At 44.3% G+C, this 25008-nt stretch overlaps 3 protein-coding genes across 6 annotated transcripts in view; 2 read left to right on the top strand and 1 right to left on the bottom strand.

The window, feature by feature from the left end:
* CUNH11orf53 (chromosome unknown C11orf53 homolog) overlaps positions 1–4096 on the top strand; it is a 43140-nt gene extending 39044 nt beyond the window's left edge. Inside the window, exons 4-5 of the mRNA XM_032284809.1 lie at positions 1733–2034; positions 3344–4096. Of these exons, the coding sequence (XP_032140700.1) occupies positions 1733–2034; positions 3344–3745 (704 nt within the window). The 3' untranslated portion in view covers positions 3746–4096. The remainder of the gene's footprint in view (positions 1–1732; positions 2035–3343) is intronic.
* Positions 4097–10613: 6517 nt separating this feature from the next.
* COLCA1 (colorectal cancer associated 1) lies at positions 10614–13256 on the bottom strand. The gene is given in 2 exon segments (XM_032285637.1): positions 10614–11216; positions 11219–13256. Coding segments are annotated over 2 exon segments (387 nt in total). The 5' UTR covers positions 11451–13256; the 3' UTR covers positions 10614–11061.
* A 164-nt stretch (positions 13257–13420) lies between these two features.
* Positions 13421–23343, top strand: COLCA2 (colorectal cancer associated 2). 4 transcript variants are annotated; one of them, XM_032285634.1, is made up of 5 exons: positions 13421–13494; positions 15424–15518; positions 19564–19618; positions 21018–21250; positions 22674–23343. In XM_032285634.1, the coding sequence occupies exons 1-5, from the start codon at positions 13488–13490 to the stop codon at positions 23040–23042; spliced, it is 759 nt and encodes a 252-aa protein (XP_032141525.1). In that variant the 5' UTR covers positions 13421–13487; the 3' UTR covers positions 23043–23343. The 4 variants fall into 4 exon arrangements, with proteins under 4 accessions (XP_032141525.1, XP_032141524.1, XP_032141523.1 ...); XM_032285633.1 differs by lacking the exon at positions 13421–13494 and adding an exon at positions 13570–13833; XM_032285632.1 differs by lacking the exon at positions 13421–13494 and adding an exon at positions 13859–14978.
* Positions 23344–25008: the final 1665 nt, after the last annotated feature.

Here is a 25008-nt window from a genome sequence, read left to right as displayed (position 1 = left end):
GGAAGGAAGGAAGGAAGGAAGGAAGGAAGGAAGGAAGGAAGGAAGGAGGGAGGGAGGGAGGGAGGGAGGGAGGGAAGAAAGAAAGGCAGGTAGGCAGAAAGGAAGGAAGGAAGAAAGACAAGAAGGAAGGAAAGATTGAGCATGCTAAGAGAGCAGAGGATTTTTTCCTTCGTGGTTTTAATTTGGAAATTGGGAGTATAGACATGAGAGCCTGGAAACCTTATTTCCATATTCTCAACCATAACCACTCTCATAAATATAAATTCATTGTATGAAACAGAACCTTATTTCTTTATATTAAGGTTCAGTTGCACAGATTTTTTTCCCAAGGAAGTATGCTTATAATGAAAACCCTAACTGCAGCTTTCAACTGCATGAGCAGGTTAGAAGTTCTAGAATGTAAAAGTGAAGTGAGTAGGATCATGCTATAGGTTTTGATGAGGAATTTTGATTTCTTCTTCTGGGTAAGTAAATTCACAAGCCATTCTTGAACACAATGTTATACTACTGGGTTTAAAGAAAATGTATAAGGCCTGAGTTCTGCCACCATGGGGCTCGCAGTTTGACTGGAAAGACCACTGTGACTCAGGTGAAAGAGGAATGAGCATCATATAAAGTGCCGGCTCCTGTGGGCTAGGCTGGAATCCTGCCTATAGAGTCAGAAGCTCAGAAGTGGTCTGCTGTGGTTGGCAGAAGATAAGGAAGACAGGCACTTGCATCTTCTCCCTGGCTCAGCCTTTTTGTGACCCGTAACCTAAGGGTGTTGGTCTTGGCACTAGATCACACCCACCGCCAGCCAGAACAATTAAACCATCAGCTTTATAGACCTCAAGTCTACGCCCTCAAACATGTTGTGAATAATCGTGTGTTTTCTGCTACAACTGAGCTACAGGGTCAGAAAATGTTGAGCAAATACATCTTTTTCTTTGGAAACCATTTCACTGGGCTCATCTTAAATGAGGCTCTTATCAATTTCAGCTGTCCCTCCCTCTCTCCACCAAGGGAAGCTTTCTGCACCAGGCATCTAAACTTACAGGGCCCTCGTGAGCTGAGTGAAGTATTCCATGAGGCCACAAGAGGGCAGCAAATAACATGAAACTCGTCAAAGCCTTAAAACTACAGTATAGGCCTCTAACATTGGCTTCTGTGTAGCCATCTAATCCTAAAGCAAGTCATTTATTGATGTCTGCCAGGCGTGCGACCCAGTGTAAGGTCAATATGCGAAGAATTAGAAGACAGAGTTCAGCCTGCCTCTGATTTGAGGTGCGCTTATATGTGTTTCCTTATCCAGAGTTAGTGATCACAGGTAACAGCCCAGGAGCAGGCTCTTGTTAACAGTTCCATATACAGTACAGGGAGAGGTAGCTCCGATGTTGCGGAAAAGATGCTTCCTCCTTAAAATGTGAATGCCAAGAGATTCTTTCATTTACCTCTTCCCAGCACAGCGCCGGGCACCTGGAAAGTATTCAGTAAATATGAGTCAATGAACAGATACTGCACTGTCTAGAATGAACTCATCCCTAAAGGCAGACTGAACTTTTAAAACGTATTAGTTATTTGGGCTAATGCAGGAATATTTCATGTTTTTCAAGATATTTGTCTCTTTCCATGTTAGCGTTGGAGCCAGGCATGTGTTAGTCACATAGTTTCCCAGGCAGAGACTCAGCTGCCACGGAGGCCTTGACCGTCCTGGGAGGAACTTTCTGCCCATGTGTTTTTCATTTGGCAACAGGTTCTCCGGTCACGTCAGGTTACTACGGTGTCAGAAGATCTTTCTTATCTGACTCAGACTTCCACAACAGTAAACAGTTTTCAAATGACGTCTACGCCTCCAGCGTGGGGAAGCCGTTTCCCTGTGAGTCCTCCGCAGGGCAGAGCCACGCGGCCCTCCTGGAGCCCTACTTCTCCCCGGAGCCCTACGGGGACTACCGGCCTCCCGCGCTGACGCCCAACGCGGGCTCCCTGTTCGGCGCCTCGCCCCTGCCTCCGCTCCTGCCGCCGCCCTTCCCCGGAGACCCCCCTCACTTCGTATTTGTGAGTATGCAGGGACCTGACCTGGTGGGAGGGAGTAAAAGAAGGGCAGGGCTCACCATCCCATCTGGCCCAGCCCCTGTGCTTGGCATCCGGGTCGAAGCCAGGTCTGACCCACCCTGGAGACCCCTGAGGCTGCTTTGCAGCTGCCTGGAGATGCCAGGACACCCTCCGAGGGAGCTTTGCTCAAGGATCCCTGTTAACCATGACAGCCAGGAGCGTCTGCGCAGGGCTTGGAACCGGGAGGACTGTACAGCAGGATTTATATCCATTTTGTTAATGTTCTACTGATATTCGCCTGATGTTCCCCAGCCCTGCTAGTGCCAGTCATCATCATTCCAGCAGCCCATAAGGAAAGAGCATTGAAGCTGCACCTCAGACACGGCTAGGCAGATGGATCGTAATTATGAAATGGATCGTAATCTCCCAAGGAGGGTACATAGGGCTCCTCTTTCTTTCCAAGTCCCCTGCCTCCCCTTCCCTACATTTTTAGCCTAAAAAACCTAGTTCTCTCTCAATCCTTCCAAACCGGTGAGTTCATAAATACCTGAAGAATGCTAATACTCCTAGAGAATCGTAAAGGTTTCCACTATAAAAGAATGAATCTCTTAGGACAGGATTTTAGACAAAAAGGAGAGAATGAGAATTCACATTATTAAGTACCTACTCTATGCCAGGAAATGTGATGTGCCTTTGTTCATTCAATACTTGCAACAACTCAGGATATATTTATGAATTCCCATTTTACAGACGAGCAAAGTCAGGCTCAGAGTCAGGAGTAGCCATGAAGAACCCTAGTCTTTCTAGTTCCAAACCTATGGGATTCCTATCTCTTTCCTCCGGCCTTACTGAGGGCACGAGTGGGCACCTGAGTCCACTCAAAAGCTTACCACGGAGTTGAAGGCCTACTCCTTCGAGGAGTGGGCCAAGTGCTGACCGTCCCCACTGTGTAAAGGGCATTCTAGGACCCAGACTAATGGGAGACTCAAAAAGAATGCAAGACAGAGCGCATTGTACACAGTAAAATGTTGCCTAGATGTGCATTTTATTAGTCTCACATTTCACTTATTTTATGTTGTCTTCTGGGAAAAGGAGTCTCAATACCTATAGCAAGTCTAATTGTAGAGTAGGAAGGAAGGAAAACTTTCACTGCTGGTATCAAATGCTGGAGGGAAGAGCAGCCTGAGAACCAGGCTTCAGGCAGCAGAGAGAGGGGACCAAGGCTGCCCCGAAACCACAGTCTGGCAGCACACAATGTATCATCAGAGTGTCACCTACTGAATAATCCCAGTGGCCTTTCCATTCTCCTCAGAGGGACTCATGGGAGCAGACGGTGCCTGACAGTCTCAACCAGCCTGACCCTGTGTCCACCGATGCCCTGCAGACCTTGCCACCCAGCACGAGTTGCCTCTCCCAGCTCGAGTCCGGGAGCACCGCCCAGCACAGGGGCTCCAGCTGGGGGACCTCCCTGGCTGGGGCTCAGTCCTATTCGCTGCATGCTCTGGAAGATCTGCACCACACTCCGGGGTACCCCACCCCACCGCCTTACCCCATCACCCCTTTCATGACGGTTTCAAATGACCTACCGCCCAAGGTGGGGCCACTCTCCCCAAATGAGGAAGCAGACACCTGTTCCCTCCATGACCCTTCCCCTTGGGCAAAAGAAGATGGGAGCATCACCTGGGGGTCATATGAATGCCGCAGAGCTTATTAAGGGGAGGGCCAAAGGACTTCTGGGTTTTTCTTTAACTTGAGGCGCGTTCCCAAGATCGTTTTAGGTGTGTCAACTCATTCAGGACTGGATTTTCAGAATAAGCCACAATGCTGCCCTTTGTTAGTGGATGATGGCATTTATTTGCAATCCTCTCCACCACAGCCCCACTGAAATAAAACAGAATGTTAATTAAATGTACCACGGACCGTATTCTAGTAAGATAACCTTACAATGCGGTCTTTTGGGAACTGTTGTAACCCATTACATTCTGAATCTTCTGTTATCTTTGACATATCATTTTTGACGCTGATTTTTTTTTCTTAAATTGCATTAAAAAGTTTATGCAGATCATAAAGATACTGATTTTCCTGTCAAATGTTTCTTAGTTATAAACTATGTGTATTCTTCAGTAAAAGACAATGGATAGGATATAATATAGATATGAGTACATAAAACAAAACTCATTGTATAGCATGTGACTTTAAAGACTGAAGTGTTTTAGATACATATATTTATGCCTTATTATAGTGACTTGTAAAAGCCCAGTAAAAAACATGGCACAAACTATAAATATGTTATTGTCCATAAAATAGGATGAGATCAGGAGACTATGGCTTTGTAAAAAACATAGTATTGGCTCTATCCTAGAGCCCAGGATGTCCTAAAATTAGTTAAATCCAAAAATGGCCCAAAATTTTATTTGATCAATGATAGCCTTAATTAAACCAGACATTGTCTCTCTGATGGAATAAACCTACATTAGAGTGAATGAGTAAAACAGGCATTCTGTAATCAAATGGAAAGTTATGTGTTTTTTTTGTTTTTTTTGTTTTTTTTGGGACAGGGTCTAACTCTGTTACCTGGGCTGGAGTGTAGTGGTGCAATCATAGCTCACTGCAGCCTCAACCTCCTGGGCTCAAGCAATCCTCTTACCTCAGCCTCCCAAGTAGCTGGGACCCAGGTGTATGCCATCATGCTTAACTAGTTATTTATTTTTTACTTTTTTTTTTAGTTTTTGTAGAGACAATATCTTACTATGTTGCCCAGGCTGGTCTCAAATTCTTGACCTCAATCAACCCGACCACTATGGCACACCAAAGTGTTAAGATTACAGGCATGAGCCACCCTGCCCAGCCAAATTCATACCTTTTAAAGAAAATACAGAAAGTAGGACTAAGCTTTCAGCCAGAAACAGACCACAAAACACCAAGAATCAAAAGGACTTTGGAGAAGGACATATTGCCATGTGTGAGCCAATAGCATGACAAACAGCACCTCCTATTTGGTGGCTTACTGGTTGGAAATGTACAGCTCTTACTATGTGTCAATGAAGATATTTTTCCTTTCCTTCACCTACCATTGTGGCTCCCTCTGGCAAAATGGCAGAGAATTCTTCAGGCAGCAGATGAAGAGTGAACGCATGAGACCCTCGGTTCCTAGGCAGCACTGCCAGGCCCTTGCCCCACTTCCTCCCCCTCCACTAGCTCCTTTGGGCAGCCTGAACTTTGCTTTGCTTAGTGTTTGCTCTTCAGTGAAAAGTGGCAATGTTTACCGTGAGAGGAGCTGTTCTTTCCTAAATACAGCATGACTTGCAACCTCAGTCCTGGTTTCCAATGTGGCTGGCAGAACCATCTGTCATTCAGCAGTTACTCATACCTGAAGAGCAGGCCCATGCTTTCTAAAGAAGAAATCTGGCCCTCTCTGCAGATACAGAGGTCTTCACAAGGGTCTCAGAGTCATTTTCCTAGATTGGTGTTGTGAAGTTTAAAATGATTTGTCCTCTACTGCTTACCATTTGTCAATGGGTATCAATAGCACAGTAATGGCTGTGTAAATCATAAATATGTGTCCACATAACTTTAACTTTCCTGTGATTATGACACTGAATATCAGGCATGTTCATGCGTTCATTCATCACCTAATAACTTGAAGATGTACTGGCTCTCAGACAAAGAGATCTCAACAAGCAGACCTTGGAACAGAGGTAAATATAGGTAGCGTGATGTTTACATTCTTCTTAAAGCATCCAATCGCTTTCATAGCATTTGACTAAATTAACTGATAAAAAAGAGACATACCCCCAGCCCCACATAAGCCTGCTTGCGTCCACTTCAGTTATCTAGTCTAAAAGGGGTTGGGGGAGTAGAGCTGGTGCTAATAATTCCAAATAATAAATGATCTTTAAGAATTCTCTGTAGTTTGACAATGTGTCTCTATGACATATATTTTAATTTGATTTTGCTTTATTGTTCAGGGAGTGCTTTGTTAAAAGGTGAAATCAAGCCACAGAACTATGTCAAGAAAATTAATTCTACTTCCCTATATTATCCCATTTTTCTTTCAAGTACTCTCTGTTTTCCTTTTTTTTTTTTTTTTTTTTTTTTTGGGACAGTTCTCACTCTGTCACCCAGGCTGGAGGATGGAGTGCAGTGACACAATCTCAGCTCACCGCAACGTCCGCCTCCCAAGTTCAAGCAATTCTCCTGCCTCAGCCAACTGAATAGCCAGGATTACAAGCAGGCACCACCACATCCAGCTAATTTTTGTATTTTTAGTAGAGATGGGGTTTCACCATGTTGGCCGGGCTGGTCTGGAACTCCTGGCCTCAAGTGATCCACCTGCGTTGGCCTCCCAAAGTGTTGGAATTACGGGCGTGAGCCACTGCGCCCAGTCAACTTTCTACAACATGTGGGGACTAACTGTACCTTTTCAGAACAATGTACCAGGCCAACTTGCAAAAAAAGGTGCATTCTTCTCTCCCTCACCTTCCTTAAATTTGTTGTTATTCACTGACTTACAACATTCCTGAGAAAGTCAGAGGAAATTAAAGAGTTCCGTTCAACGCTATCTCTTTCAGGTCCTATAAGGACACAGGATGTAGTTAAGATTTAAAGTAATCAGAGATGGCAGGTCAAGTTTAAGCCACTAAAAAAAATCTGACTAGATGTTAATGCCAAAAAGAAGTTGAGCACAATTTGCCCATGCAAAAGCTGTAATATAAACAATCATCCCATGAAACACACGTAGTGTGTAGTTGAAAGCATTTGCATTCCTCTTACAATGTTATACAAACCCCAAAAATGGAGAGAGGAAAACTACATCTTTACCTCATTTATTTAATAGATGATTTTAAACGATCATTATGACTTGCTATAGCTCAGTTAATAATACAATATCATGGTACTATTGGGGTAGGGGGAGAAGACAGAAGTACTCTAATAGAAATTGCACAAAGGGAAAATAATTACCAACATCCATAGTAAAATATATATTGACATACATGCATACATATATGCATATATGTACACATATGTATAAAAGTATTATAGTATCTTTGTAATCAATTTTTAAATATTTAATCTAAATAGCTAAACAGTATAGTCATAAGGAATAAAACATCAGTTATATTTAAAGTACCAAAATAATGATTGATGTCTAAGGTTTAAGTCACAGTACGTTGTAGTGAGTCTACCAAACACACAACAAATTTATACTCTTTAAGTTCCATCATTGGATCTGTCTACAGTATCCTCTCTATGCAAAACAATATTACACTGTTCATCTCACACACCATAGACTCTAGAGAGGTTAAATGCAAAATCACACACTCTAGACAAAGAGTGCTTCTCCAGCTGAAGAGACTCTCCAGGAGGACTCATGAGTGGCTCACAGCACCTGGCTCAGGGCCCAGCACATTGTAGATGCTCAGTAAAGTTTTGTTAGATTGAACTAAAATTACACCATAAAGATGAATAACTTTTTAGCCCTTGCTTCTATGGGTGACAGCTCTCTGAAACCAGTGTATGAGGGGTCTCACCATGTTTAGTATCCAACATTAGCCATACTCCCTCCAAATTCAGACGGTAGGTGGATATTGGGCTTTAGTGGTAATATATTTAAGATGATTGGTTTAGTATTTTTAAATGCCTTTATGAAGTAAAATTACTGAATCTTTGAAATAGCACAGAAAAATGTTGATATATTCATGTAGTAGATACACGTACTATGATCTGTTGCTAGGAAATCTTATAAATAAAAGTTATTTAATGCTTGATTATTATCCCTGGTGTGATTAAAACAAGTATGATAAATAAATCAGGAACTAGAATCCTCAAAGTTCAAGCTAAATAAACTTTAAAATCTTCTACGGTTATTTGCAAATGATGACATTTTATTATATTTGATTTTCGATACAAAAGTATCCTCTGACCAGGTGTGGCAGTTCATGATGCCTGTAATCCCAGCACTTTGAGAGACTGAGGTGGGAGGACTGGTCAAGCCCAGGAGGTCAAGGCTGCAGTGAACCATCATTGCACCACTGCACTCCAGCCTGGGTGACAGGGTAAGACCCTGTCTCAAAAAAAAAAAAAAAAAGTGTCCTCTAATTATAGCCTCTGATAAATAGCATATGTGGGTTTGCAATATGCAATGTCATTGTCAGTACAATTAAAAAAAAGAGAACTGTAAAAAATTGTTAGAAGTTCCAAGAGGGTAAAAATGTGAACCAAACATACAATATCTAGGAATTAGCTTTTTTGCATTAGGAAAATTGATCGCTGTCCCTGCTAAACTTCTCACTAAGATAATATCTTAAGAGGAATAATACAAAGGTTTTAATGCTTTTAATAAGTTAATTTCATCATAAATAAAAGATCACTCAACTGTTTTGTTTCTTCAGCTTGATAATATAGTCCCAGATTTTCATCAGGGTATTCTTTATATGTTTTTGTATGTCTTAAATATTGCACAATAAAAACATTTTAAGTAATAGAAGAGGAACTCTTCAAGCAGTGTACCGTGGTGTTTTTCTTAGTTAAATGATGAATTATCAAATGCTTGCTCCTCATGGAAGCCTCTTAAGGAAAAGTTAAAACTTTGAATATGTCTTATGGGAAGAGACTGATGTAGCACAAATCATTAAAAAATTTTCACCTAAAAGTCTTCCCGGTCATTTTCACATGGACCAAATGTTCACTCTAGGGCCCAACAAGTATTTGTTTCCTGCATGTATTCAATCTTCTGGAATTTGATATGTCCCACAAGGTTTGGTAACAGTGTCCCAAAGTCAAGGTGACAAAAGAACTTTGCATTAATAAAGACAATTTCAAGCCATAGTCAAATTTGGAGGGAATAAACTATCCCTTTTCCTTATACTTGAAAGTCTTTTTAATATGCGTGTGCCTAAGTTGAATAAAATCTCCTACGTAGGGGGGGAAATACAACGCTTTGCAGTGTCATTTGCATACAAAAGACTGCCAAAATTTTTCAGCCAAAATATTCAGTTTAAAACCTTAAAAAGAAATCTATTCCCATCACTTTGCGTGCCGACTGATTATAAGACGGTCAAGGCCAAATAAATACAGGGTTTCTGAGGTCAGTGGCAAGGATAGCCAGAGATCTGAAGAACAGTGATCTGAGAAGGAATGGAGAAACTGGTTGGGGAGTCTCAAAAAGAGAAGGCTTGGGGTGGAGATATGATGGGCATAACTTCTTCAGGCTTAGCACTGAATCCAGTCAGCATAGCTAATCAGCATGTGATTGTTGAATGAATGAAGGAACCAATGAATGAACTAAACAAACTCACAATAGAGAAGTGGTAGTACAGAAGTAGGAGAAAAGAGTAATTGATGGCAGAAATCAAGGCCTACTTATTTTTGTACTCCTGGTGCTTGATACCATGCCCAGTAAATAGTTGGTGCTCAATTAATACACGATTGGATTAGGATTGTAGCGTAATCACTGACCACTACATTTAAAGCAGTCCAATAGTGGAACAGGCTGCCTCACAAATAGTGAGCTCTCATTTCCGTAGAGGAAATGAGAATCACTTCCACAGATTCTACTTTGGGCCAGGATCTCATCCCAGCAATGGAGCCAGAGGCTGGACAAACACCAGCAGAGATTTTGGAAAAAAACTCTGTGTCCCTCTCAGCACTTCAAAGGTCCCTTCCAACACCCAAAGATCAAAATCCTATGTTATATTGCCAAGCAAGGGTACCTATTAAAGCCTGTTGAAACCCCACAAAAATTTTTTCAGTTGTTTGTTAAAACCCCAAAGACATTATCAGGACTTCAGGACAAATATCCTAGAGGTAGCAATGCCCCCAGCAACAGTGAAGAGTTCTCAGTCTGAGAGGCAAAAACTGTAGTGTAATTAAGAGCTTACCCTCACCTTTAGCCAGCCGCTTCTTCGGGGTTCTAGTGTTTCCAGTTCTTACAGAGTACTCTCAAATCAGCAGTCTATACTGTCTTAGTCTCCTCGTACATACTGATAGTAAAACAGCACCCCAAAACATTTCCACATGCACAAACTTCGAACGTGTGTTCACATATCTTACAAGCAGTATTTTTCCAATGCCACTCACAGCCTGTTAGTGGGTCATTAAATTAACTTAATGACTCCCAACCAACATACATTTTCCACAAATAGAATGAAATGGAAAAGATGGACTAGAACAGAAAATATCAGAGTGCCTCACATCGTAGGATTATTTCATGACAAGTTTGTTTTAGAAATATAAATGTTGTTACAGATACACATGAACATGTAAAACAGATTTCTAATTGTAGGTTAAAGTTCAAAAAGTTTGAAAGCTTCTGGTAGAGAAGATCAGGAAGACAATATCAATAGCTAAGAGCAAAGGCCGGGCACGGTGGCTCACGCCTGTAATCCCAGCACTTTGGGAGGCCGAGGTGGGTGGATCACGAGGTCAAGAGATGGAGACCATCCTGGCCAACATAGTGAAGTCCTGTCTCTACTAAAAATACAAAAATTGGCTGGACATGGTGGTGGGCGCCTGTAGTCCCAGCTACTCGGGAGGCTGAGGCGGGAGAATGGCTTGAACCTGGGAGGCTGAGGTTACAGTGAGCCGAGGTCACACCACTGCACTCCAGCCTGGCAACAGAGTGAGACTCCGTCTCGAAAAAAAGAGCAAGCGCTTTGGAGTTAGACCTATCAAAGTCTGAATCCTAATTCTGCTACTGATATGCTCAAAGATCTTGGCATGTCACTTATTCCTCTGAGCCTGTTTCCTCACCTGTGGAATGGGAATGCTATACAATACAGCACCTGATGTCCAGTGAACAATAATGAGTCTCCTATGAAGTCTCCTATGAGTCTCCTATGAAGATGCCAAAGCTGTGGGCACCTAGGATCTCAGGGTTGCTCCGGGCCTGATCATCCACTCAGATCTCTAAGGAGGACTCCCAGGATCCATTTAGGAAGATTTTCCCTTACTTCCACAAGCATGGCCTTTGGCTCTTAAATACCTGTGCTGGAGTTTCGTAATTATAGAAACAACAGGAACCAAAACTCATTAATGTTGGACTAAAAACCGGAGGGAAGCTTCTTTCTCAAAACAGGGCTCAGGCCTAGGCAAATCTAGTTTTCTGAAATTGCTAGCCAGCAACAGCACTGGGCATCAGGTGCTGCATTGTATAGAGATGGCCATCCCAGAAACAAGGCCAACAAGAAGCATCCAGGAAGGCTGCTAGAGGTTGGGACAAAGAGATCCTTGCAGTCCCTATAGACCCCATGACTTCCAAGGAGCTCCCCTCTCGCCCAGCCTGGACTGTCTTCTCCACAGGGTAGCCAATCATCAGCATCATCTTTGATGTTGTTGCCAAGGGAACTCAATGCTCCTGCCCTCCCTGTCCATCTCCACATGAAAGGAGAGGTTTGGAAGGAGATGAAGCCTGAAAGCATTGGGAGGACACCCCAGCACAGGGAAACAGAGAGACATGTGAAGCCTGGGAGAAGGCCAGTAGTGCAGACAAGAAATGGAATAAAGCAGAGACAGGAAGAGAGACAAAGAAACACGGAAAGAAATAAAAATGCAACCAAAAAAGAAGGTTTTATGAAGCAAACCAAAAAATAAGATCATAACAAAAGGGGGAGAGCAGAAAAGAAAAGTAATGGAAGAAGCTATGAAGACAAGAGACCATCCCTAGGTTATAAGCTGCTTGGTTCACTGTTCCTTCAGAGGGGGCAATGCCTGGGCACTTCCCAATCCTCTGGGAAAAGGGCATGCAGCGGGGGGAGGAGCTTTCTCCACTCCCATTGTCCTACCCCTCCTCAGGTCTGGTCCATCAGGGAAACCTAGGACACAGGCTCAGGGGCATTTGCAGAAAGAAGCTCCGGAGGCTGTCAGATTTCAATACATCCATCCTGCCCTCCACTGCCAGGTGCCACCTCTAGTGTTCCCAGGCCTGCTCCTTTCTCCCCAGAGATGTGGCTTCGGCTGCCAAGCAATTCCTATCTGTCTTGTCATTCTCAGTTGCACTTTCCCTAAGCTCTGTGTGTTTACCCTGTACCTGACACATTTGGGCACACCAATGTTTTTCTAGAGGTCTTTGGGGCTAAACTACACTTTTTGCATTTCCAAGAACTCAGGGAACAAAGAGCAGAGGCCTCAAACTGTGGCCTGGTCTGGCATCCTGGGAATATCTTGGTTATTTGCAAAGGGAACTCCACCCTGTCTCTCAGTCTTCTCTTACTGCCCCCTTCCGTGGAGGGAATGGGTGGCTATGAAAGGACTTGGCCTGGCACTCTCTCCTTCTATGGACTACACCTGTGTCCTCACTTCCAGATCACATGCAAGAGGCACAGTAAGTACTCAGAGAAAATGACCCAGTAGAATCCCAAGTCATTAGTGAGGGGCTTGGGCCTGGACCAAGGCGAAAGCCTGATTCCAAGTCCCTCCCCCTTCTCACCACAATAGGACTTGAACCCACATCTACATCCTTTCAGCTAAAAGAAGCAGGAGTCAGACTTGACACTGTTTCCTAACATGTGGTCCTACAGCAAAAAGGCAGGGGTGGCTCTAGAGGGAGAAAAAGCAAAGAGGGCACTTTGCAGTGCAGTGGTGAAACCCAGATTCAGAAAGTCTCCAGAGCGGGAGGCTCCAGGCATCCTCAGGTCTGTGGAGAGAGCAAAGGGTCTCAACCGGCAGGCATTCTGAGCGAAACCCCAGAGTGTCCAGCCCAGGAAGAGCCGGATGCAAGGGGGAGGGAAGCTCGCTGGTGGCCAGGCCCGGCCAGAAAAATAGGAGGCGCAGAATGTAGGGCTCTGCTGGGCCTCTGGCCTGCCACCTGGGCCCAGGGCGACTTCTTGCTGTGCCACACCCCCTGGCTGCCATGTTCACTCCCCAAAACCTGAGATTTCCCCTCAAAACACAGATGGGGTATGCGGGAATCAGTCCAGCCAGCCACTCTGGCTCTGACGTTCACCGAGGGTGCAGCCTAAGTCACTCACGGCTCCCTAGCTGCCCTGAAGGCTGAAATACAGAGCATCTTTGAGGGCATCTGCTCTATCTGTGGGAAGGGGGACAAAATGCTCAAAATAAAATAAAAGCAAGGGCCAGTACCCAAAGGGGCCTCACTCCCTGTTTCTCTAGACTCTCTGTGGGGTGCCTTTGTGCAGGATTTCTGCAGAAGATAGTCCATTTTGTTAAGCCTTTGAATATTCAAATTGAAAGTATCGCGCAATCATTGATTGTCAAATCATGGGTTTCTAGAGGTTTTAAATACTTGGCATGAGGGGGAAAAAACTCAAACCTATACCCGAAGGTATAAAACATTATTTCTGTTTGTCTCCTGCTCCAGGGATCTGGGTGCAGCCGGATGCTTTGTGAAACTTTAAAAATGTTGCATCTCTGCTTCTCTCCCTGCCCAGGAGCCCTCCCAGGCGCTGAGTCCCTGCAGCTGCAGCATCCAGCCACCGACCCAGCTCCTGCTGACCACGATGTCGGGTAACTCGGCTGCTTCTCCTGGGGTCGGGTCAGGCAGGCCAGGGACATTTCAATCCGGGTGTGTTTCCATAGCTTTTCCTGCATAGAACAGAGAGGCTCAAAGTCAAGGCATGCGAGTAAGGGCTGAGGATCCGGAGAGGGCGCGGGCCACGCTGTGGCCGCTCCCACTCAGCGTCTGTCCCGGAGGGCAGAGGCCCAGAGACCGAGATGGCCTCTCCGGACGTCCGCGTGCCCCAGACCCCCGGCCGCCCTTCCACTTTTCCGCTGTTGTGTCCTTGGACTTCGCGGCGCAGATCCTGCGCGCCCAGAAGCCGCAACTGGGGGAGCTAGAGGCTCCCGGTGAGCCTGGGACTGGGGCAGAGGGCTCCGGCCGCACTAAGCCGAGCTGTGGTGGTCCCTGCCCGGACCCCAAGGGACGCCCGCTGCCCGCAGAGCCCGGAGCGGATCGAGGAACTGGGTGGCTGGGCGGCGGTAGGCTGGAGCGCGGAGAGGGCGCGGCGCGTGGGCCCTGCGGGCGGGGCACAGGATTCCCTGGGTCTGGTCTAGGAAAAGCGTAATCCCCTTTCCTGGGGAGACCCTAGCTCCTGGAACTCGGCTTGAGGGGGATCCCTGCTGTCCAGCTGCGGGCCCTGCAGTGACCAGGAGAGGCGCTGGCATCCTGGCACTATCGCCAGGCGCCCAGGCTGAAAGCGTGGCCACCTCCGGCCGCCGCGCCCAGCTCCCGCTTGTGCGATTCCTGGGCGCTCCCTGCAGGATCGAGGGCCGAAGGTGCCCAGGACTCCTGCGGCCACCTTCACCTTGAAAGCTCGCCCGGCCTGGCTTGGCCTAACAGCAGGTCCCCAACCTACTCACTGCGGCTCTTCGGGGCCCTGGGTGGAGGCTGCCCCTGCTCCCTGCTCCCAGGGTCCCTCCCAGCGAACCCCTCGGGCGCGCGCCCGCCAGCTCCCGCGAGCTGGGGCAGTCTGGCCGGGCTCCGCCAGCCCCAGGGAGGCCCCTACCGAAGGGCAGCCTCCCGGCAGAGTGCGCGGTCCTAGGAGCCCTGGATGGCTTTCCCCAGCTCGCGCTGCTCGGACTCGCCCCGGAGCCTCAGTGCGCCGCAGAGAAACGTCTGCGGCAGAAAGGGAGGGGGTGGGGAGAGAAGGGAAGAAGGGGAGAGCAGGAGCGGGGGCGAAGGAGGGAGGAGGGCAAGATGGAGCGCGGAAAAGGCGGAGAAAAGGGAAGAGGGAGAGCGGGCAGAAGGAAAAGACAGAAGGGAGAGAGGGAGGGAGTTCCTCGGAGGCCTGGCCCCTTTACTAGGGTCAGTCTGGCTGGTCCCTCACCGGCCCAAGACTGGGCTGGCCAAACCTCACCACTTGCCCTAGGACTGGCTTCCAGACCAAAGGGCACGGAGAGGTCAGAGCCTGTCCAGAAGCCACACCTGGCCAGATGGAGAAGGAAGGGACTCGGGACTTCCACACCAGTGGGAACACAGTGGGGTGGGCTAGGTCAGCCGCCATAATCAGAGAAAGCCCCCTGCCCCGGGCCTGGCCCCTCCCCAGGTCCATAATACCCTCTCAGAGGGCTGGGCCCAGAAGCCTAGGTTCCCCCGACTTAGCCAAGGTAGTGGGTTATGGGGCACTGATCTCCACATTCCAGAGCAGCAAAACCTTGTGCTATGGGCCTAGGACTGAGGCCCAGCCAAGGGTGGATGGTCCCACAAATTTCCATGGGTTCTGTTCCCACTGGGGCCCTGAAACCTGCTCAGCCACTCTTCATTCTTTCAAGTTTGAGGTGTTTGGGTTTTTACCATCTTTTGACATTTGTGTGTGTGTGTGTTCTCTGAACTTAGAAACTTGGCTTTGGGTGCCATCGCCTATAAAAGAGGCCCCCACTTTGTACCCTGACACCCAGACCTTGGACTCGACCACTGACTCAGTTGCCTTTCTCCAGAAAAACCAAAGGTGTATCAAGGTGTCCGAGTGAAGATCACAGTGAAGGAGCTGCTGCAGCAAAGACGGGCACACCAGGCGGCCTCAGGGGGAACCGTGAGTATAAACCCTTCCCTCCCTCACCAGCCCATGCTGGGCCTCTTTCAACCCTGTGTCTGCAAGGTGTGGAGGCCACCCAAGGCCCCACGCCCTCACTATCCCCAGACTTGGTCTTCCTCCACTGTTCCTATGACTTCTGTACCCAGCTGCATCCCAATCGGGAAGCCACAGAGGACAGCTGGGGCATGTTGTGTGGCTCAGGATTTGGGAGAGCCCATCCATCCCCCATATAAAAGTAAAGTATAAAAGATGTGTTGGTCCTCTGCAGGGGGAGGAGAAGCCAGCAGGTAAGTAGACATCGTTTTGTTAGGAAGACAGTGTATGTATATATAGCCATCACAGACCCATAGAAAATCTCTCCCAGAAATTCACCTCATTTTAGGGGCCCCTTCCAGGATAGCATCTTTGTACATCCTCCCTTCCCTCTTCTTTCTTCTAGAACTCACCCTCTGAGATCTCTTGTCTGTAAATCATCAGTCACCTAAAGTGGAGTACAGAACCACTTCCTTAAAATGTAACAAAGCCTTAAGCAGTTCCAGGTTATTATAAAATTGAACTGAGCGGTCATTAGGGTATACCCTGACACTTTATACACCTTCTTGCCCCTGCTCCCGACACAGTAGAACCTTAGTAAGTACTGCTAAAAGCACTCAGGGCAGCAGCAGAACCAAACAAACTAGGTGGGATTATTACCCAAAAGAGGGCAGCTCATCCCTAAAAACCCTCGATTGTACAATTGCTTGGGGGTTGGCTTGGGTGTGGACGTAGGATCTGACAGCTGGGGCTCCTATTGCCTATGTTAGGATTGGTCCTTCTCCAGCCTATTGGCATCTGCCCCACAACAGTTTTTGTGCCTGATGCTGTTCATGTGCAATGCATGACATCATGAAATAGGCCTTTGGCAGTGGGACTTCATGAAATGGGAGGGGGCAAATTATGTAGCGGAGGTAAACACAGGTTCCAGAACCAGATGGACTGGGTTCAGGTCTCAGCTCCTCCATGGTGTTTATCCTCAAGCAAATTACTCAATCTGTCTTGCCTCCATTTACTCATCTTCATCTTCATATTGGGGATGATAGGATTTTGTGAGGGTTAATCGAGTTATTGCATACAAAGCCCTTGGAAGAATGCTTTCCACATAGTGAAAATAAATATTCAATAAATGTCAGTTGTCATTATTTGAGAAATAATAATATTATTTGAAGGAAGTAACTAAAATAAAATTCTAACCAAGGGTTGAAAGCCAGCTATTTAGTAATGTTCATTCACACCCTTTGCTCAGAGTTTAGAGTTCAGACGTGAACCAGCTGCAATTTGGCATATACAGCACATGCAGCTAGAAAAGTTAGGACTTCCATGTGCAGAATTTCAGGTAACACATTAACAGTCCCTTACGTTTCTAGAGGGCTTCAGAGTGGTTCTATTTCAGCTAGCCACTATTTCATTCAGTTTTTATAACAACCAGCAGAGGTAAGTAGATCAAAGATCTGTACCTCAATTACAGGTAAAATTCAAAATCTTGAAGTAGCTCATGGCTAAGCTAAAAGTAAGACTAAGGCCTTATTCTTAGTATAATATGAAAACCTTCCGTTGGCTCTCTACGCTCTAAATTTATTATTCTGCGGATCTGACCATACTAAGCAGGCATCTCAACCCCTTCAGTTCAGAGATGGTTATATAATTAATAAAACCAGTACAAAGGAACTGGAAAATGCTTCTGGAGAAAAACATCATCAAGACGTTCTTAATAAAATGTAACCTTTCCTGAAGGAGCTTTGGTACTTGGTAGACTTCTGCTCAGCTGCACCTGGAGAAGTCCCATGTGAGTGTGGCACTTCCGTGGCTGCTGGGCCGTTACAGATGGGTCTAGCCACTGTTCCCATCTTGGCTCACTACAGGAGCCAAAGCCAGGGTAGGACATTTCACTTGTGTATCTGACTAGTTTCCGTTCCCCAGAGTAGTTTGACTTACTTAAATTTTTCTGAATTCCCTCCTGAGAAATAAAGCAGGACTTCTGAGCCAGTGTCTTACAGGAACCAGCAGAGTAAAGCCTGCTTTACTTTGCTTCCCAGAAGACTGTATCAGCCTATGCTCTCGCAAGCACATAGGAGTAACATGCATATAATTTAATTACAAGAGCCAAATGTAAAGTCCCTCACTGGAAGCCATTGGAAGGATCTGGGATTCTAAGGAAGCTGTGAGAGCGTACTTAGTAAGCAAGGGTAGCAGGTGCGAGGGGATGACTTATGCCCACTTTGTAGACCTTTCCGGTATAACAGAGATGATCTCCAATTTGTTCAATTGTTTAAGGATGCCTCTGGATAACTTTAAGCCAAGGAGAGAATTAATTGTATCAAATACTACAAAGCAGCAAGAAATCTATCTTAATTTGTTATAAAGTCAGAGTGGTATCCACAATTGAAATTTTAAGAAGGCAATCATGAATGAAAGTTATAGGTTGAGACAGATATTCAGTGAAGAATTCAAATATTCTTCAAGCAGTGCCAGAGAAACTGTGTATATGCCAGATTGAAACACTTGATTTTAAAAAACTTATTTCAGCCAGATCAATTTGCAAACACATACACACACACACACACACACACACACACACACACACACACACTTGCCTTTAGGGTAAAAGGAAACTTGAGTTAGTCATTATCAAAAGATATCATTTACCTTTCTTTTTTTAAAGCATTAATTTTTTAAACAGCCTTGATGTATTTTTTTTATAAATTGTAGATTGTGAATTTTCGTGCTGTTTGAAATCTAAGAGAGAGGTGCCTTTCTTTGTGTTATTGGAGCAAAGTAGAAAGTGAACCCATGACTAGAAAGATAATATCAAGTAGGATAATGTAAACACATCTCAGGGAGATAACAGGGGGAGGAGGCAGACAAACAGGCCAATCTGGGGGAGGAATGGGGTTAGGGAAAGCTCTACAATGAGGCAGATTTTTTAATACCCACTCTTTCCAAGTCCTTCAGCTCAAGCTGCAGCCAAATATTTGCATAAAGAACTGCTAAAGGATTCCAGCTTCCTGGTTCATGACATTACAGCATGGATCATTTTCAAAATTAATACTGCCTCCTGTTTCAGCAGTGGCTGCCTGCACAGCTCTCCCTGTGGCTCAGAGTACGGGAGTGAGTATCCCTGTAACCCAAAAGAGGTGTGGTGAGCTTGGCTTCCCAGCACAGAATCACAGAGCAACGCAGGTCCCTTTAAACTTTAAAGCCACCACCTGAAATTAAAAAAAAAAAAAAAATCCCAAATTACTCAGTTAGTATAATTGTCAACTCAACTGAAAAACGCAGGCTGCTTTACTTTAAATAGTTTTTAAAAAGCAGTCTCATAAACTTTTAAGTATTTAAATACAGTAGTTTAAATAAAAGCAACTTTTATAGAAAATAGTACGAAACATGCAAAGTACTGGAATAATTCCCAACCATTAACTAGAATGTAAGTAGGTTCTGACTCACCAACTACAGCCTTAAGAAAATATTCTCTATTTTAATATTTCATGTATATTAAGAACATGTGAGTATTTTTAGCTACTCAGGATTAACAAAGTTTGAAATCGTGTTCTTTGGAGAAATGAATCCCTAAGGCTAAGTAGCCAGATGGTATATGAAAATTTTGAGAAAAATAATTGAATAAGCCATAGAGAGTTGGGATTAAATGAATGTTAGTTTTTATTAATTTTAAATTGAATAGTTTAATAGGATACTTTTTGCTGCATTTTCTCAAACTGTTACATTTTTGCCTCATGAAATTATTTGCATTAATTTGTTAGTCAAAATTAATCGCCTTTAAAATTTAAGTGGAAGAATCTGATATTAGGAAAAAATTCCCCAAGCAACATAAACATTGAATCTAAATAAAACATAACATTGGTTGTATTTAAGAAGGCAACTTTTCTGAGAAGGAAGAATCTGGCTTACCTTATAGCAGAAAGAAGCATAGTCCTCATTAAAATGTCTTAGCTTTCCCTTTAGAGCTTTTCTTTCAGCCTGCTTCACGGTGATATTCTTGCTTTGACAGCGGTCCGGAGGCAGCAGCGTTCACCTTTCAGACCCAGTTGCACCATCTTCTGCAGGTCAGTACAGCCAGCATTACAGTTCCCTCAAACACTCTTTTGAAAGGCCATCTCGAAAGTCTTTCAGTGCTTGATTCGGGGGTTAAGATAGTCACCACCATTTAATTGGAATCCAACCAATCAGAAGGTGAAAAAGGCATAGTCACTCCACATGCAAGCCCAGCAAGGAAACAAGCGCAAATGTCCTCATTTCTGAACTCTCTGCTCTCTGCTATTTTGTCCCAATAGTTTGTTCCTCACATTTATTCCAGTTCTTCATCACCAGGTAACTAAACTGAACTACAAAATCAGGATTGTTCTCAGGAACTTATCTTTTTGTTAGTGTACTATTAGATGGAATACAGAACATCCCGAGGCACTAGAATAATGCCTTTGCTCTGTTCCTTTAGTTTCCAGCGGACAGGGGCTTCCCTCCCCTTCTCTCTTCCCAGAAAGCAGTTCAAACAAGTGTAGGTTTTCTCAGCCCAATAAGAATAACTCAATTACATAAACACTCCTACCTCTGCTATTCAACAGCTAAGAGTTTAAGGAGGTCGTATATAAGGAAATCTCTGCCTATGGCTGCTCCACACTAAATGCGTCACTGCAGCTTCACTTTAAAGGAACTTGACACCTCAAGAAGAACCCAGTGTCGTTTAGTCCCTTTGAGGAGCACATGCTGATCCTCTTCTTCCAGCATTTACAGATAATTATCACAAATTGGGCCTATTAATAATAAAATGGAAAAAGAGTAACGTTTTCTGATTATTCTTGTTTGACATTTAACAAGACATTTACTTTGACACATTATGTTAGCATGTTCACTGAGAAAACATTTTGGCTTTTTGTAATTTCGAGCCAATAGTAATTGGTACTCTATGGTCCTGGCTTCCATGATTATCATTTGCATTCCCATTTAAATCACTTCTCAAAATTCTCTCCTCCTAACTTAAGTTACTGAGTAAGAGTGAAAAGCTCAGAAAAGCAGTCACCCTAAGTCTAGGGAATTATTTCCCAAAGCATCAGAAGTCTTCTCAAAGCCTCAACAACTGTCAGTTACGTCTGAGAGGTTTACGTGAACTGCCGGTAGGGGCTGGATGTCGATGGTTTCAAAGCCCAGAAAGGGGAAGCTTGAGCCATTTTCTGACTGTGTACTTGGACACAGATTGGGTCACCATCCTTTTATTTTTGTCCTAACCTCTTTTACAGCCAATTTCCACATTATTAACCACGTTCGTTTCCCTGGAGCTTGAATTAGCTAAGACAAATAAAAAGTCCAACTTGCATTCCTGTTTACTTTTCTGGACTTGGTAAGCCCTTTTCCCCCTAGACATAGTAAATATTCAGAGGATAGATCTCCATTCAAATCTATGTTTTGCAATTTTTATGCAAAAACCTGTCTTTTTCCTTTCTCCTCTAGGACTGTATTTTGAGCCTGAACCAATTTCTTCCACGCCCAACTATTTTCAACCTCGAGAATTTTCCAGTTGTGTTTCATGTGAAGAAAACTCAAGCTGCCTCGACCAGATCTTCGATTCCTACCTTCAGACAGAGATGCACCCTGCAGAGCCTTTGCTCAATTCCATTCAAAGTATTCCACACCATTTCCCAGACAGCTTCCAGGCCACCCCTTTCTGCTTTAACCAGAGCCTGGTAATTTATCTCAGTTCTCTATATACCTGATTTTTGCTAACTCTGGGGGAATAGTGCTTTGTGAGTTTGTACCATCTCGTGGGAAATCATACAAAAGCTATCAGCAAGGAAATCATCCAAGGAAACAAGTAGAGAAGAATTTAAAAGTCAATGTATAAAGTAGCCACACACTGCAGGGCATAAACCTTTGGATACACACAGAATTTAGATTTCTCAAGTAGATCACCAGGTAAGTTGGTGTGTAGCAATAAAAAGAGGTTCCTGGCAATATTCATTTAATGTTTTTTAAACTGTGAAGTCAAGATACCTACTAATTGGAAGTCAGTGGTTTAAACAATGGCTCTTGGATTTTTGGATGGATTTTGAGTTCTTGAAAATGGAATTAAGGCAGTGTATATATGGTACCAAGCTTCATTGCATCAGGGGGGATTTTGCTCTGTTTTGTCATTGAACTGACTAACTGATGGTTTTAGTCTGCTGTAAGCACAAGAACTCATTTGGGTCTGAAATGGTTAGTAAAAATGAACATCTAATCTTTGAAAAAAATTAGATTGACTGTTCTTGATGGATCTCAAATGTTTGAAAATGTGTTATCCTTCAAAATGAAGGAAAGTTTCTATTAGCGGAAAATAGTTATTTTAGTTGTCTTTTAGAGACTCACAGGTTTTTTTGTAAACCGTAAATTGTAACTTTTTCTTTTTTAAGGAATGTAAATACTTTTCGCTTTTTGCCAAAAGTCTGTGTGGGCATCAGACTAAATTTTAGAGGGGATAGGAAATTAACTCCACAGAATATGCACATTGTCATGGGGAAAACATGGGGCCCCAGTGACCCAGTTCCTTCACAGCCTCCAAGTTAGGTTTTCTCATTAACAGTTGTTGACTTGCTTAAGAGAAAACAGACAATAGCTCTCACTCAGGGGAACAAGACTTTAGTGACCAGACACGTAGTGACTCATCTTGGCATATCCCAGGGGTAATCCAAGATCCTTGAGGATCCAAGTTCTGCCTTTGCATGTTCACCTGGTTTTCCATGGTGAGGGTGTGGAGAAACATCCAGAGTGCCACCTGCAGCTTAGATTGTGGCATACAGCAGGGTTTGATGTGCAGGTGACTTGAAGCACAATGGGATTTTGTGGTTTCAGAACAGAGCACCCTCTAAAGTAGGATTATAACAAAGGAAACCAGTGAAGCAAGACAATGCATTGTTGGGAAAGAAATAGGTAACTATAGAATGTGGTGTCATGAAATCATGTAGTCAGCAAATAAAATTACTTCTGCAGACTTGGGTTGGGTGTTGTTTGGTTTGGTTTGGTTTTTTACCTCTAATTTTCTCACTCTGCGTTGGTAAGTCCACACTGTTCAGTCCTTTTGATCCCGTCTAAGTTATCAAGCTCTTTGTTTCTTGGTTGTCGTTTCTCTAGATCCCAGGATCGCCTTCAAATTCCTCCACTCTCTCTGGCTCCTTAGACTACAGTTACTCACCAGTTCAGCTGCCTTCATATGCTCCAGAGAATTACAATTCCCCTACTTCTCTGGACACCAGAAACTGTGGCTACCCCCCCGAAGACCATTCCTACCACCACTTGCCCTCGCACGCCCAGTACAGCTGCTTCTCCTCGGCCACCGCCTCCATCTGCTACTGCGCATCGTGTGAGGCAGAGGACTTGGATGTGCTCCAGGCGGCAGAGTACCTCTACCCAAGCACAGACTGTGTGGACTTTGCCCCCTCAGCAGCTGCCACCACTGATTTCTATAAGAGGGAAACAAACTGTGACATCTGCTATAGTTAATAGATATTACAGTAATTCGGAACATGGCATGGGTATATCTATTTTTCTACCACGTCTAGATGACACTGCAAAATATGCAACTTGGTAACACAATATCCCAAGCACAGTTTACATGTCACTATTTCCAATTTTCTGATGAGAACCTAGCCATATGAAGTCCTCAAACCGGGTCGTAGTGCCACTCCTACTTTGTTTGCTCATAGTTTAAATGTTTGTAGACAACTTTCAATTGTTTTACTTTTTTGTGTAACGAACAAATGCTCTCTCCTTTTTTACTAATAAATAATTTTGTATTACTAAATGTTGGATTTTTTTTTATTTCCAGCAGTCATTTTTAATTGATTTGAACATTAGCCATTAATTCTGGAAACTGCTAATTACTCTCAAGTGGTTTAATCTTATGGATTCGTGAATTTAAAATTATTTTCATTCGGGTCAGGCGTGGTGACTCACGCCTGTAATCCCAAAACTTTGGGAGGCTAAAGTGGGAGGATCACCTGAGGTCAGGAGTTCGAGACCAGCCTAACCAACATGGCGAAACCCTGTCGCTACTAAAAATACAAATAAATTAGCCAGTCATAGTGCCACGATCCTGTAAGCCCTGCCTCACCTCTAGAGGAGAGGGTACATCTTGGAGCAACATCAGAAAAAGACATTTATGAACGATTAGTTTCTCTTTTCTAACATTAGTCAGAGAAGTGTTAGGATGACCAAAAATCACATGTTGCCTACAGCTATGTTAGCCTGTAGATCATTCTTTTTCCTTTTCAAAGCATTGCTTTGGAAACTCTCTGAGCAAATAGTTGAACTTCTTTTTCTTGAGAGCTGCCATACAGTTAATGTAGCCCAAAGTTTATAAGTCATTATTTCTATTTCTGAATTTTTGGCTTTAGAGAGTATTTAAATATACATCACTCATGTTTACACATTGATTTATAGGATTGACTATGTTGTTTACACTTGAATTTTAGAGTTTACTTCCTCTGATTAATCTATTTGAAAAAGCCCAACTGTCTTTCAAGGTAAAGAGGAGTTATTCAATATACCTATGCTGGATTAAACTGTCGAATCTTGTTTGCTGAGGGCATTAAGGCACAGGACTTAATCCCTGAAATGAAGTCTGAAGAGCCTTAGCCATGTCTAAAGTTCCAGTACAATGGCAGCAATACTGGTACCTTCAGCACTGGCCACAGGTACCATTTTCTGAGCACTTCCTATGTGCCAGAATTATCTAAGGGTGTTCTCACACATTATCCCATTTAATATTCGCAACATTGACAGCAAAATGAGGAGTCTGAGGCTCAGGGAAGCTAGTTCACCTGACCAGTGTCACCCAACCAGGAGGCACCCAAGCTTGGGTTGGAAAGATAGGAAAGCCCTGTCCCTTCCTCTCCAGTGCGGAGAAGTTTGAACCACTGTATGTAAAAGACTGTTCAGGAGCCCATGGCATCTTTAAATGCCAACTTTCTCATATACACAAAGGTGTGTCCCAACCATAACTGAGTCAGACCTCACCAAAAAGGCTAGATTGTCCACAGGACACAGAGATGCCAGGCACAAGAGCTATCAGACTATAGGTCCTATACTCTGGAGACTCAGGAAGAAGCTGACTCACTGCCACTTCAGTGAGTTTCTTCCTACCAGGAGATGAATATGCTTTGAAAATGTCACCATCTGACCGTCTTCCTTGGGGACTCAACCAAAGCTTGGGCAAACAGGGCAAGTTGCAACCTGCCTCATGGGATAGTCATGCCAGGAAAATAGAGCAATCACTGCCTTCTGAGATGCCAGTAAAACTAGATTTTTAATGGCTTGAAACCAGCCTCTTGTCAGCAAGTACCTATTCACACAGACCAAAGACTCTTCATACTGTCCACTCACCACCTCACCCCCAGCAGCTGTTCCCCAGAAATAGAGAACAGAGAATCCAAAGATGTCCAGTGGTTGGCATTGATATACCCCTTTT

This window comes from Sapajus apella, unplaced genomic scaffold, assembly GCF_009761245.1.
Source record: "Sapajus apella isolate SASKATOON/1434 unplaced genomic scaffold, GSC_monkey_1.0 scaffold16, whole genome shotgun sequence".
Taxonomy (NCBI): Eukaryota; Metazoa; Chordata; class Mammalia; order Primates; family Cebidae; genus Sapajus; species Sapajus apella.
This window is presented reverse-complemented; position numbering and strand designations above follow the sequence as displayed.

Excerpts from the sequence above, each read along its gene's own strand:
- COLCA2 (XM_032285632.1), top strand. The coding sequence starts at position 14,684 with ATGGAGCGCGGAAAAGGCGGAGAAAAGGGAAGAGGGAGAGCGGGCAGA. Across the intron at positions 14,979-15,423 it reads AACACAGTGGGGTGGGCTAG|AAAAACCAAAGGTGTATCAA; the intron begins GTCAGCCGCCAT and ends GCCTTTCTCCAG. Across the intron at positions 19,619-21,017 it reads AGTTGCACCATCTTCTGCAG|GACTGTATTTTGAGCCTGAA; the intron begins GTCAGTACAGCC and ends TTTCTCCTCTAG.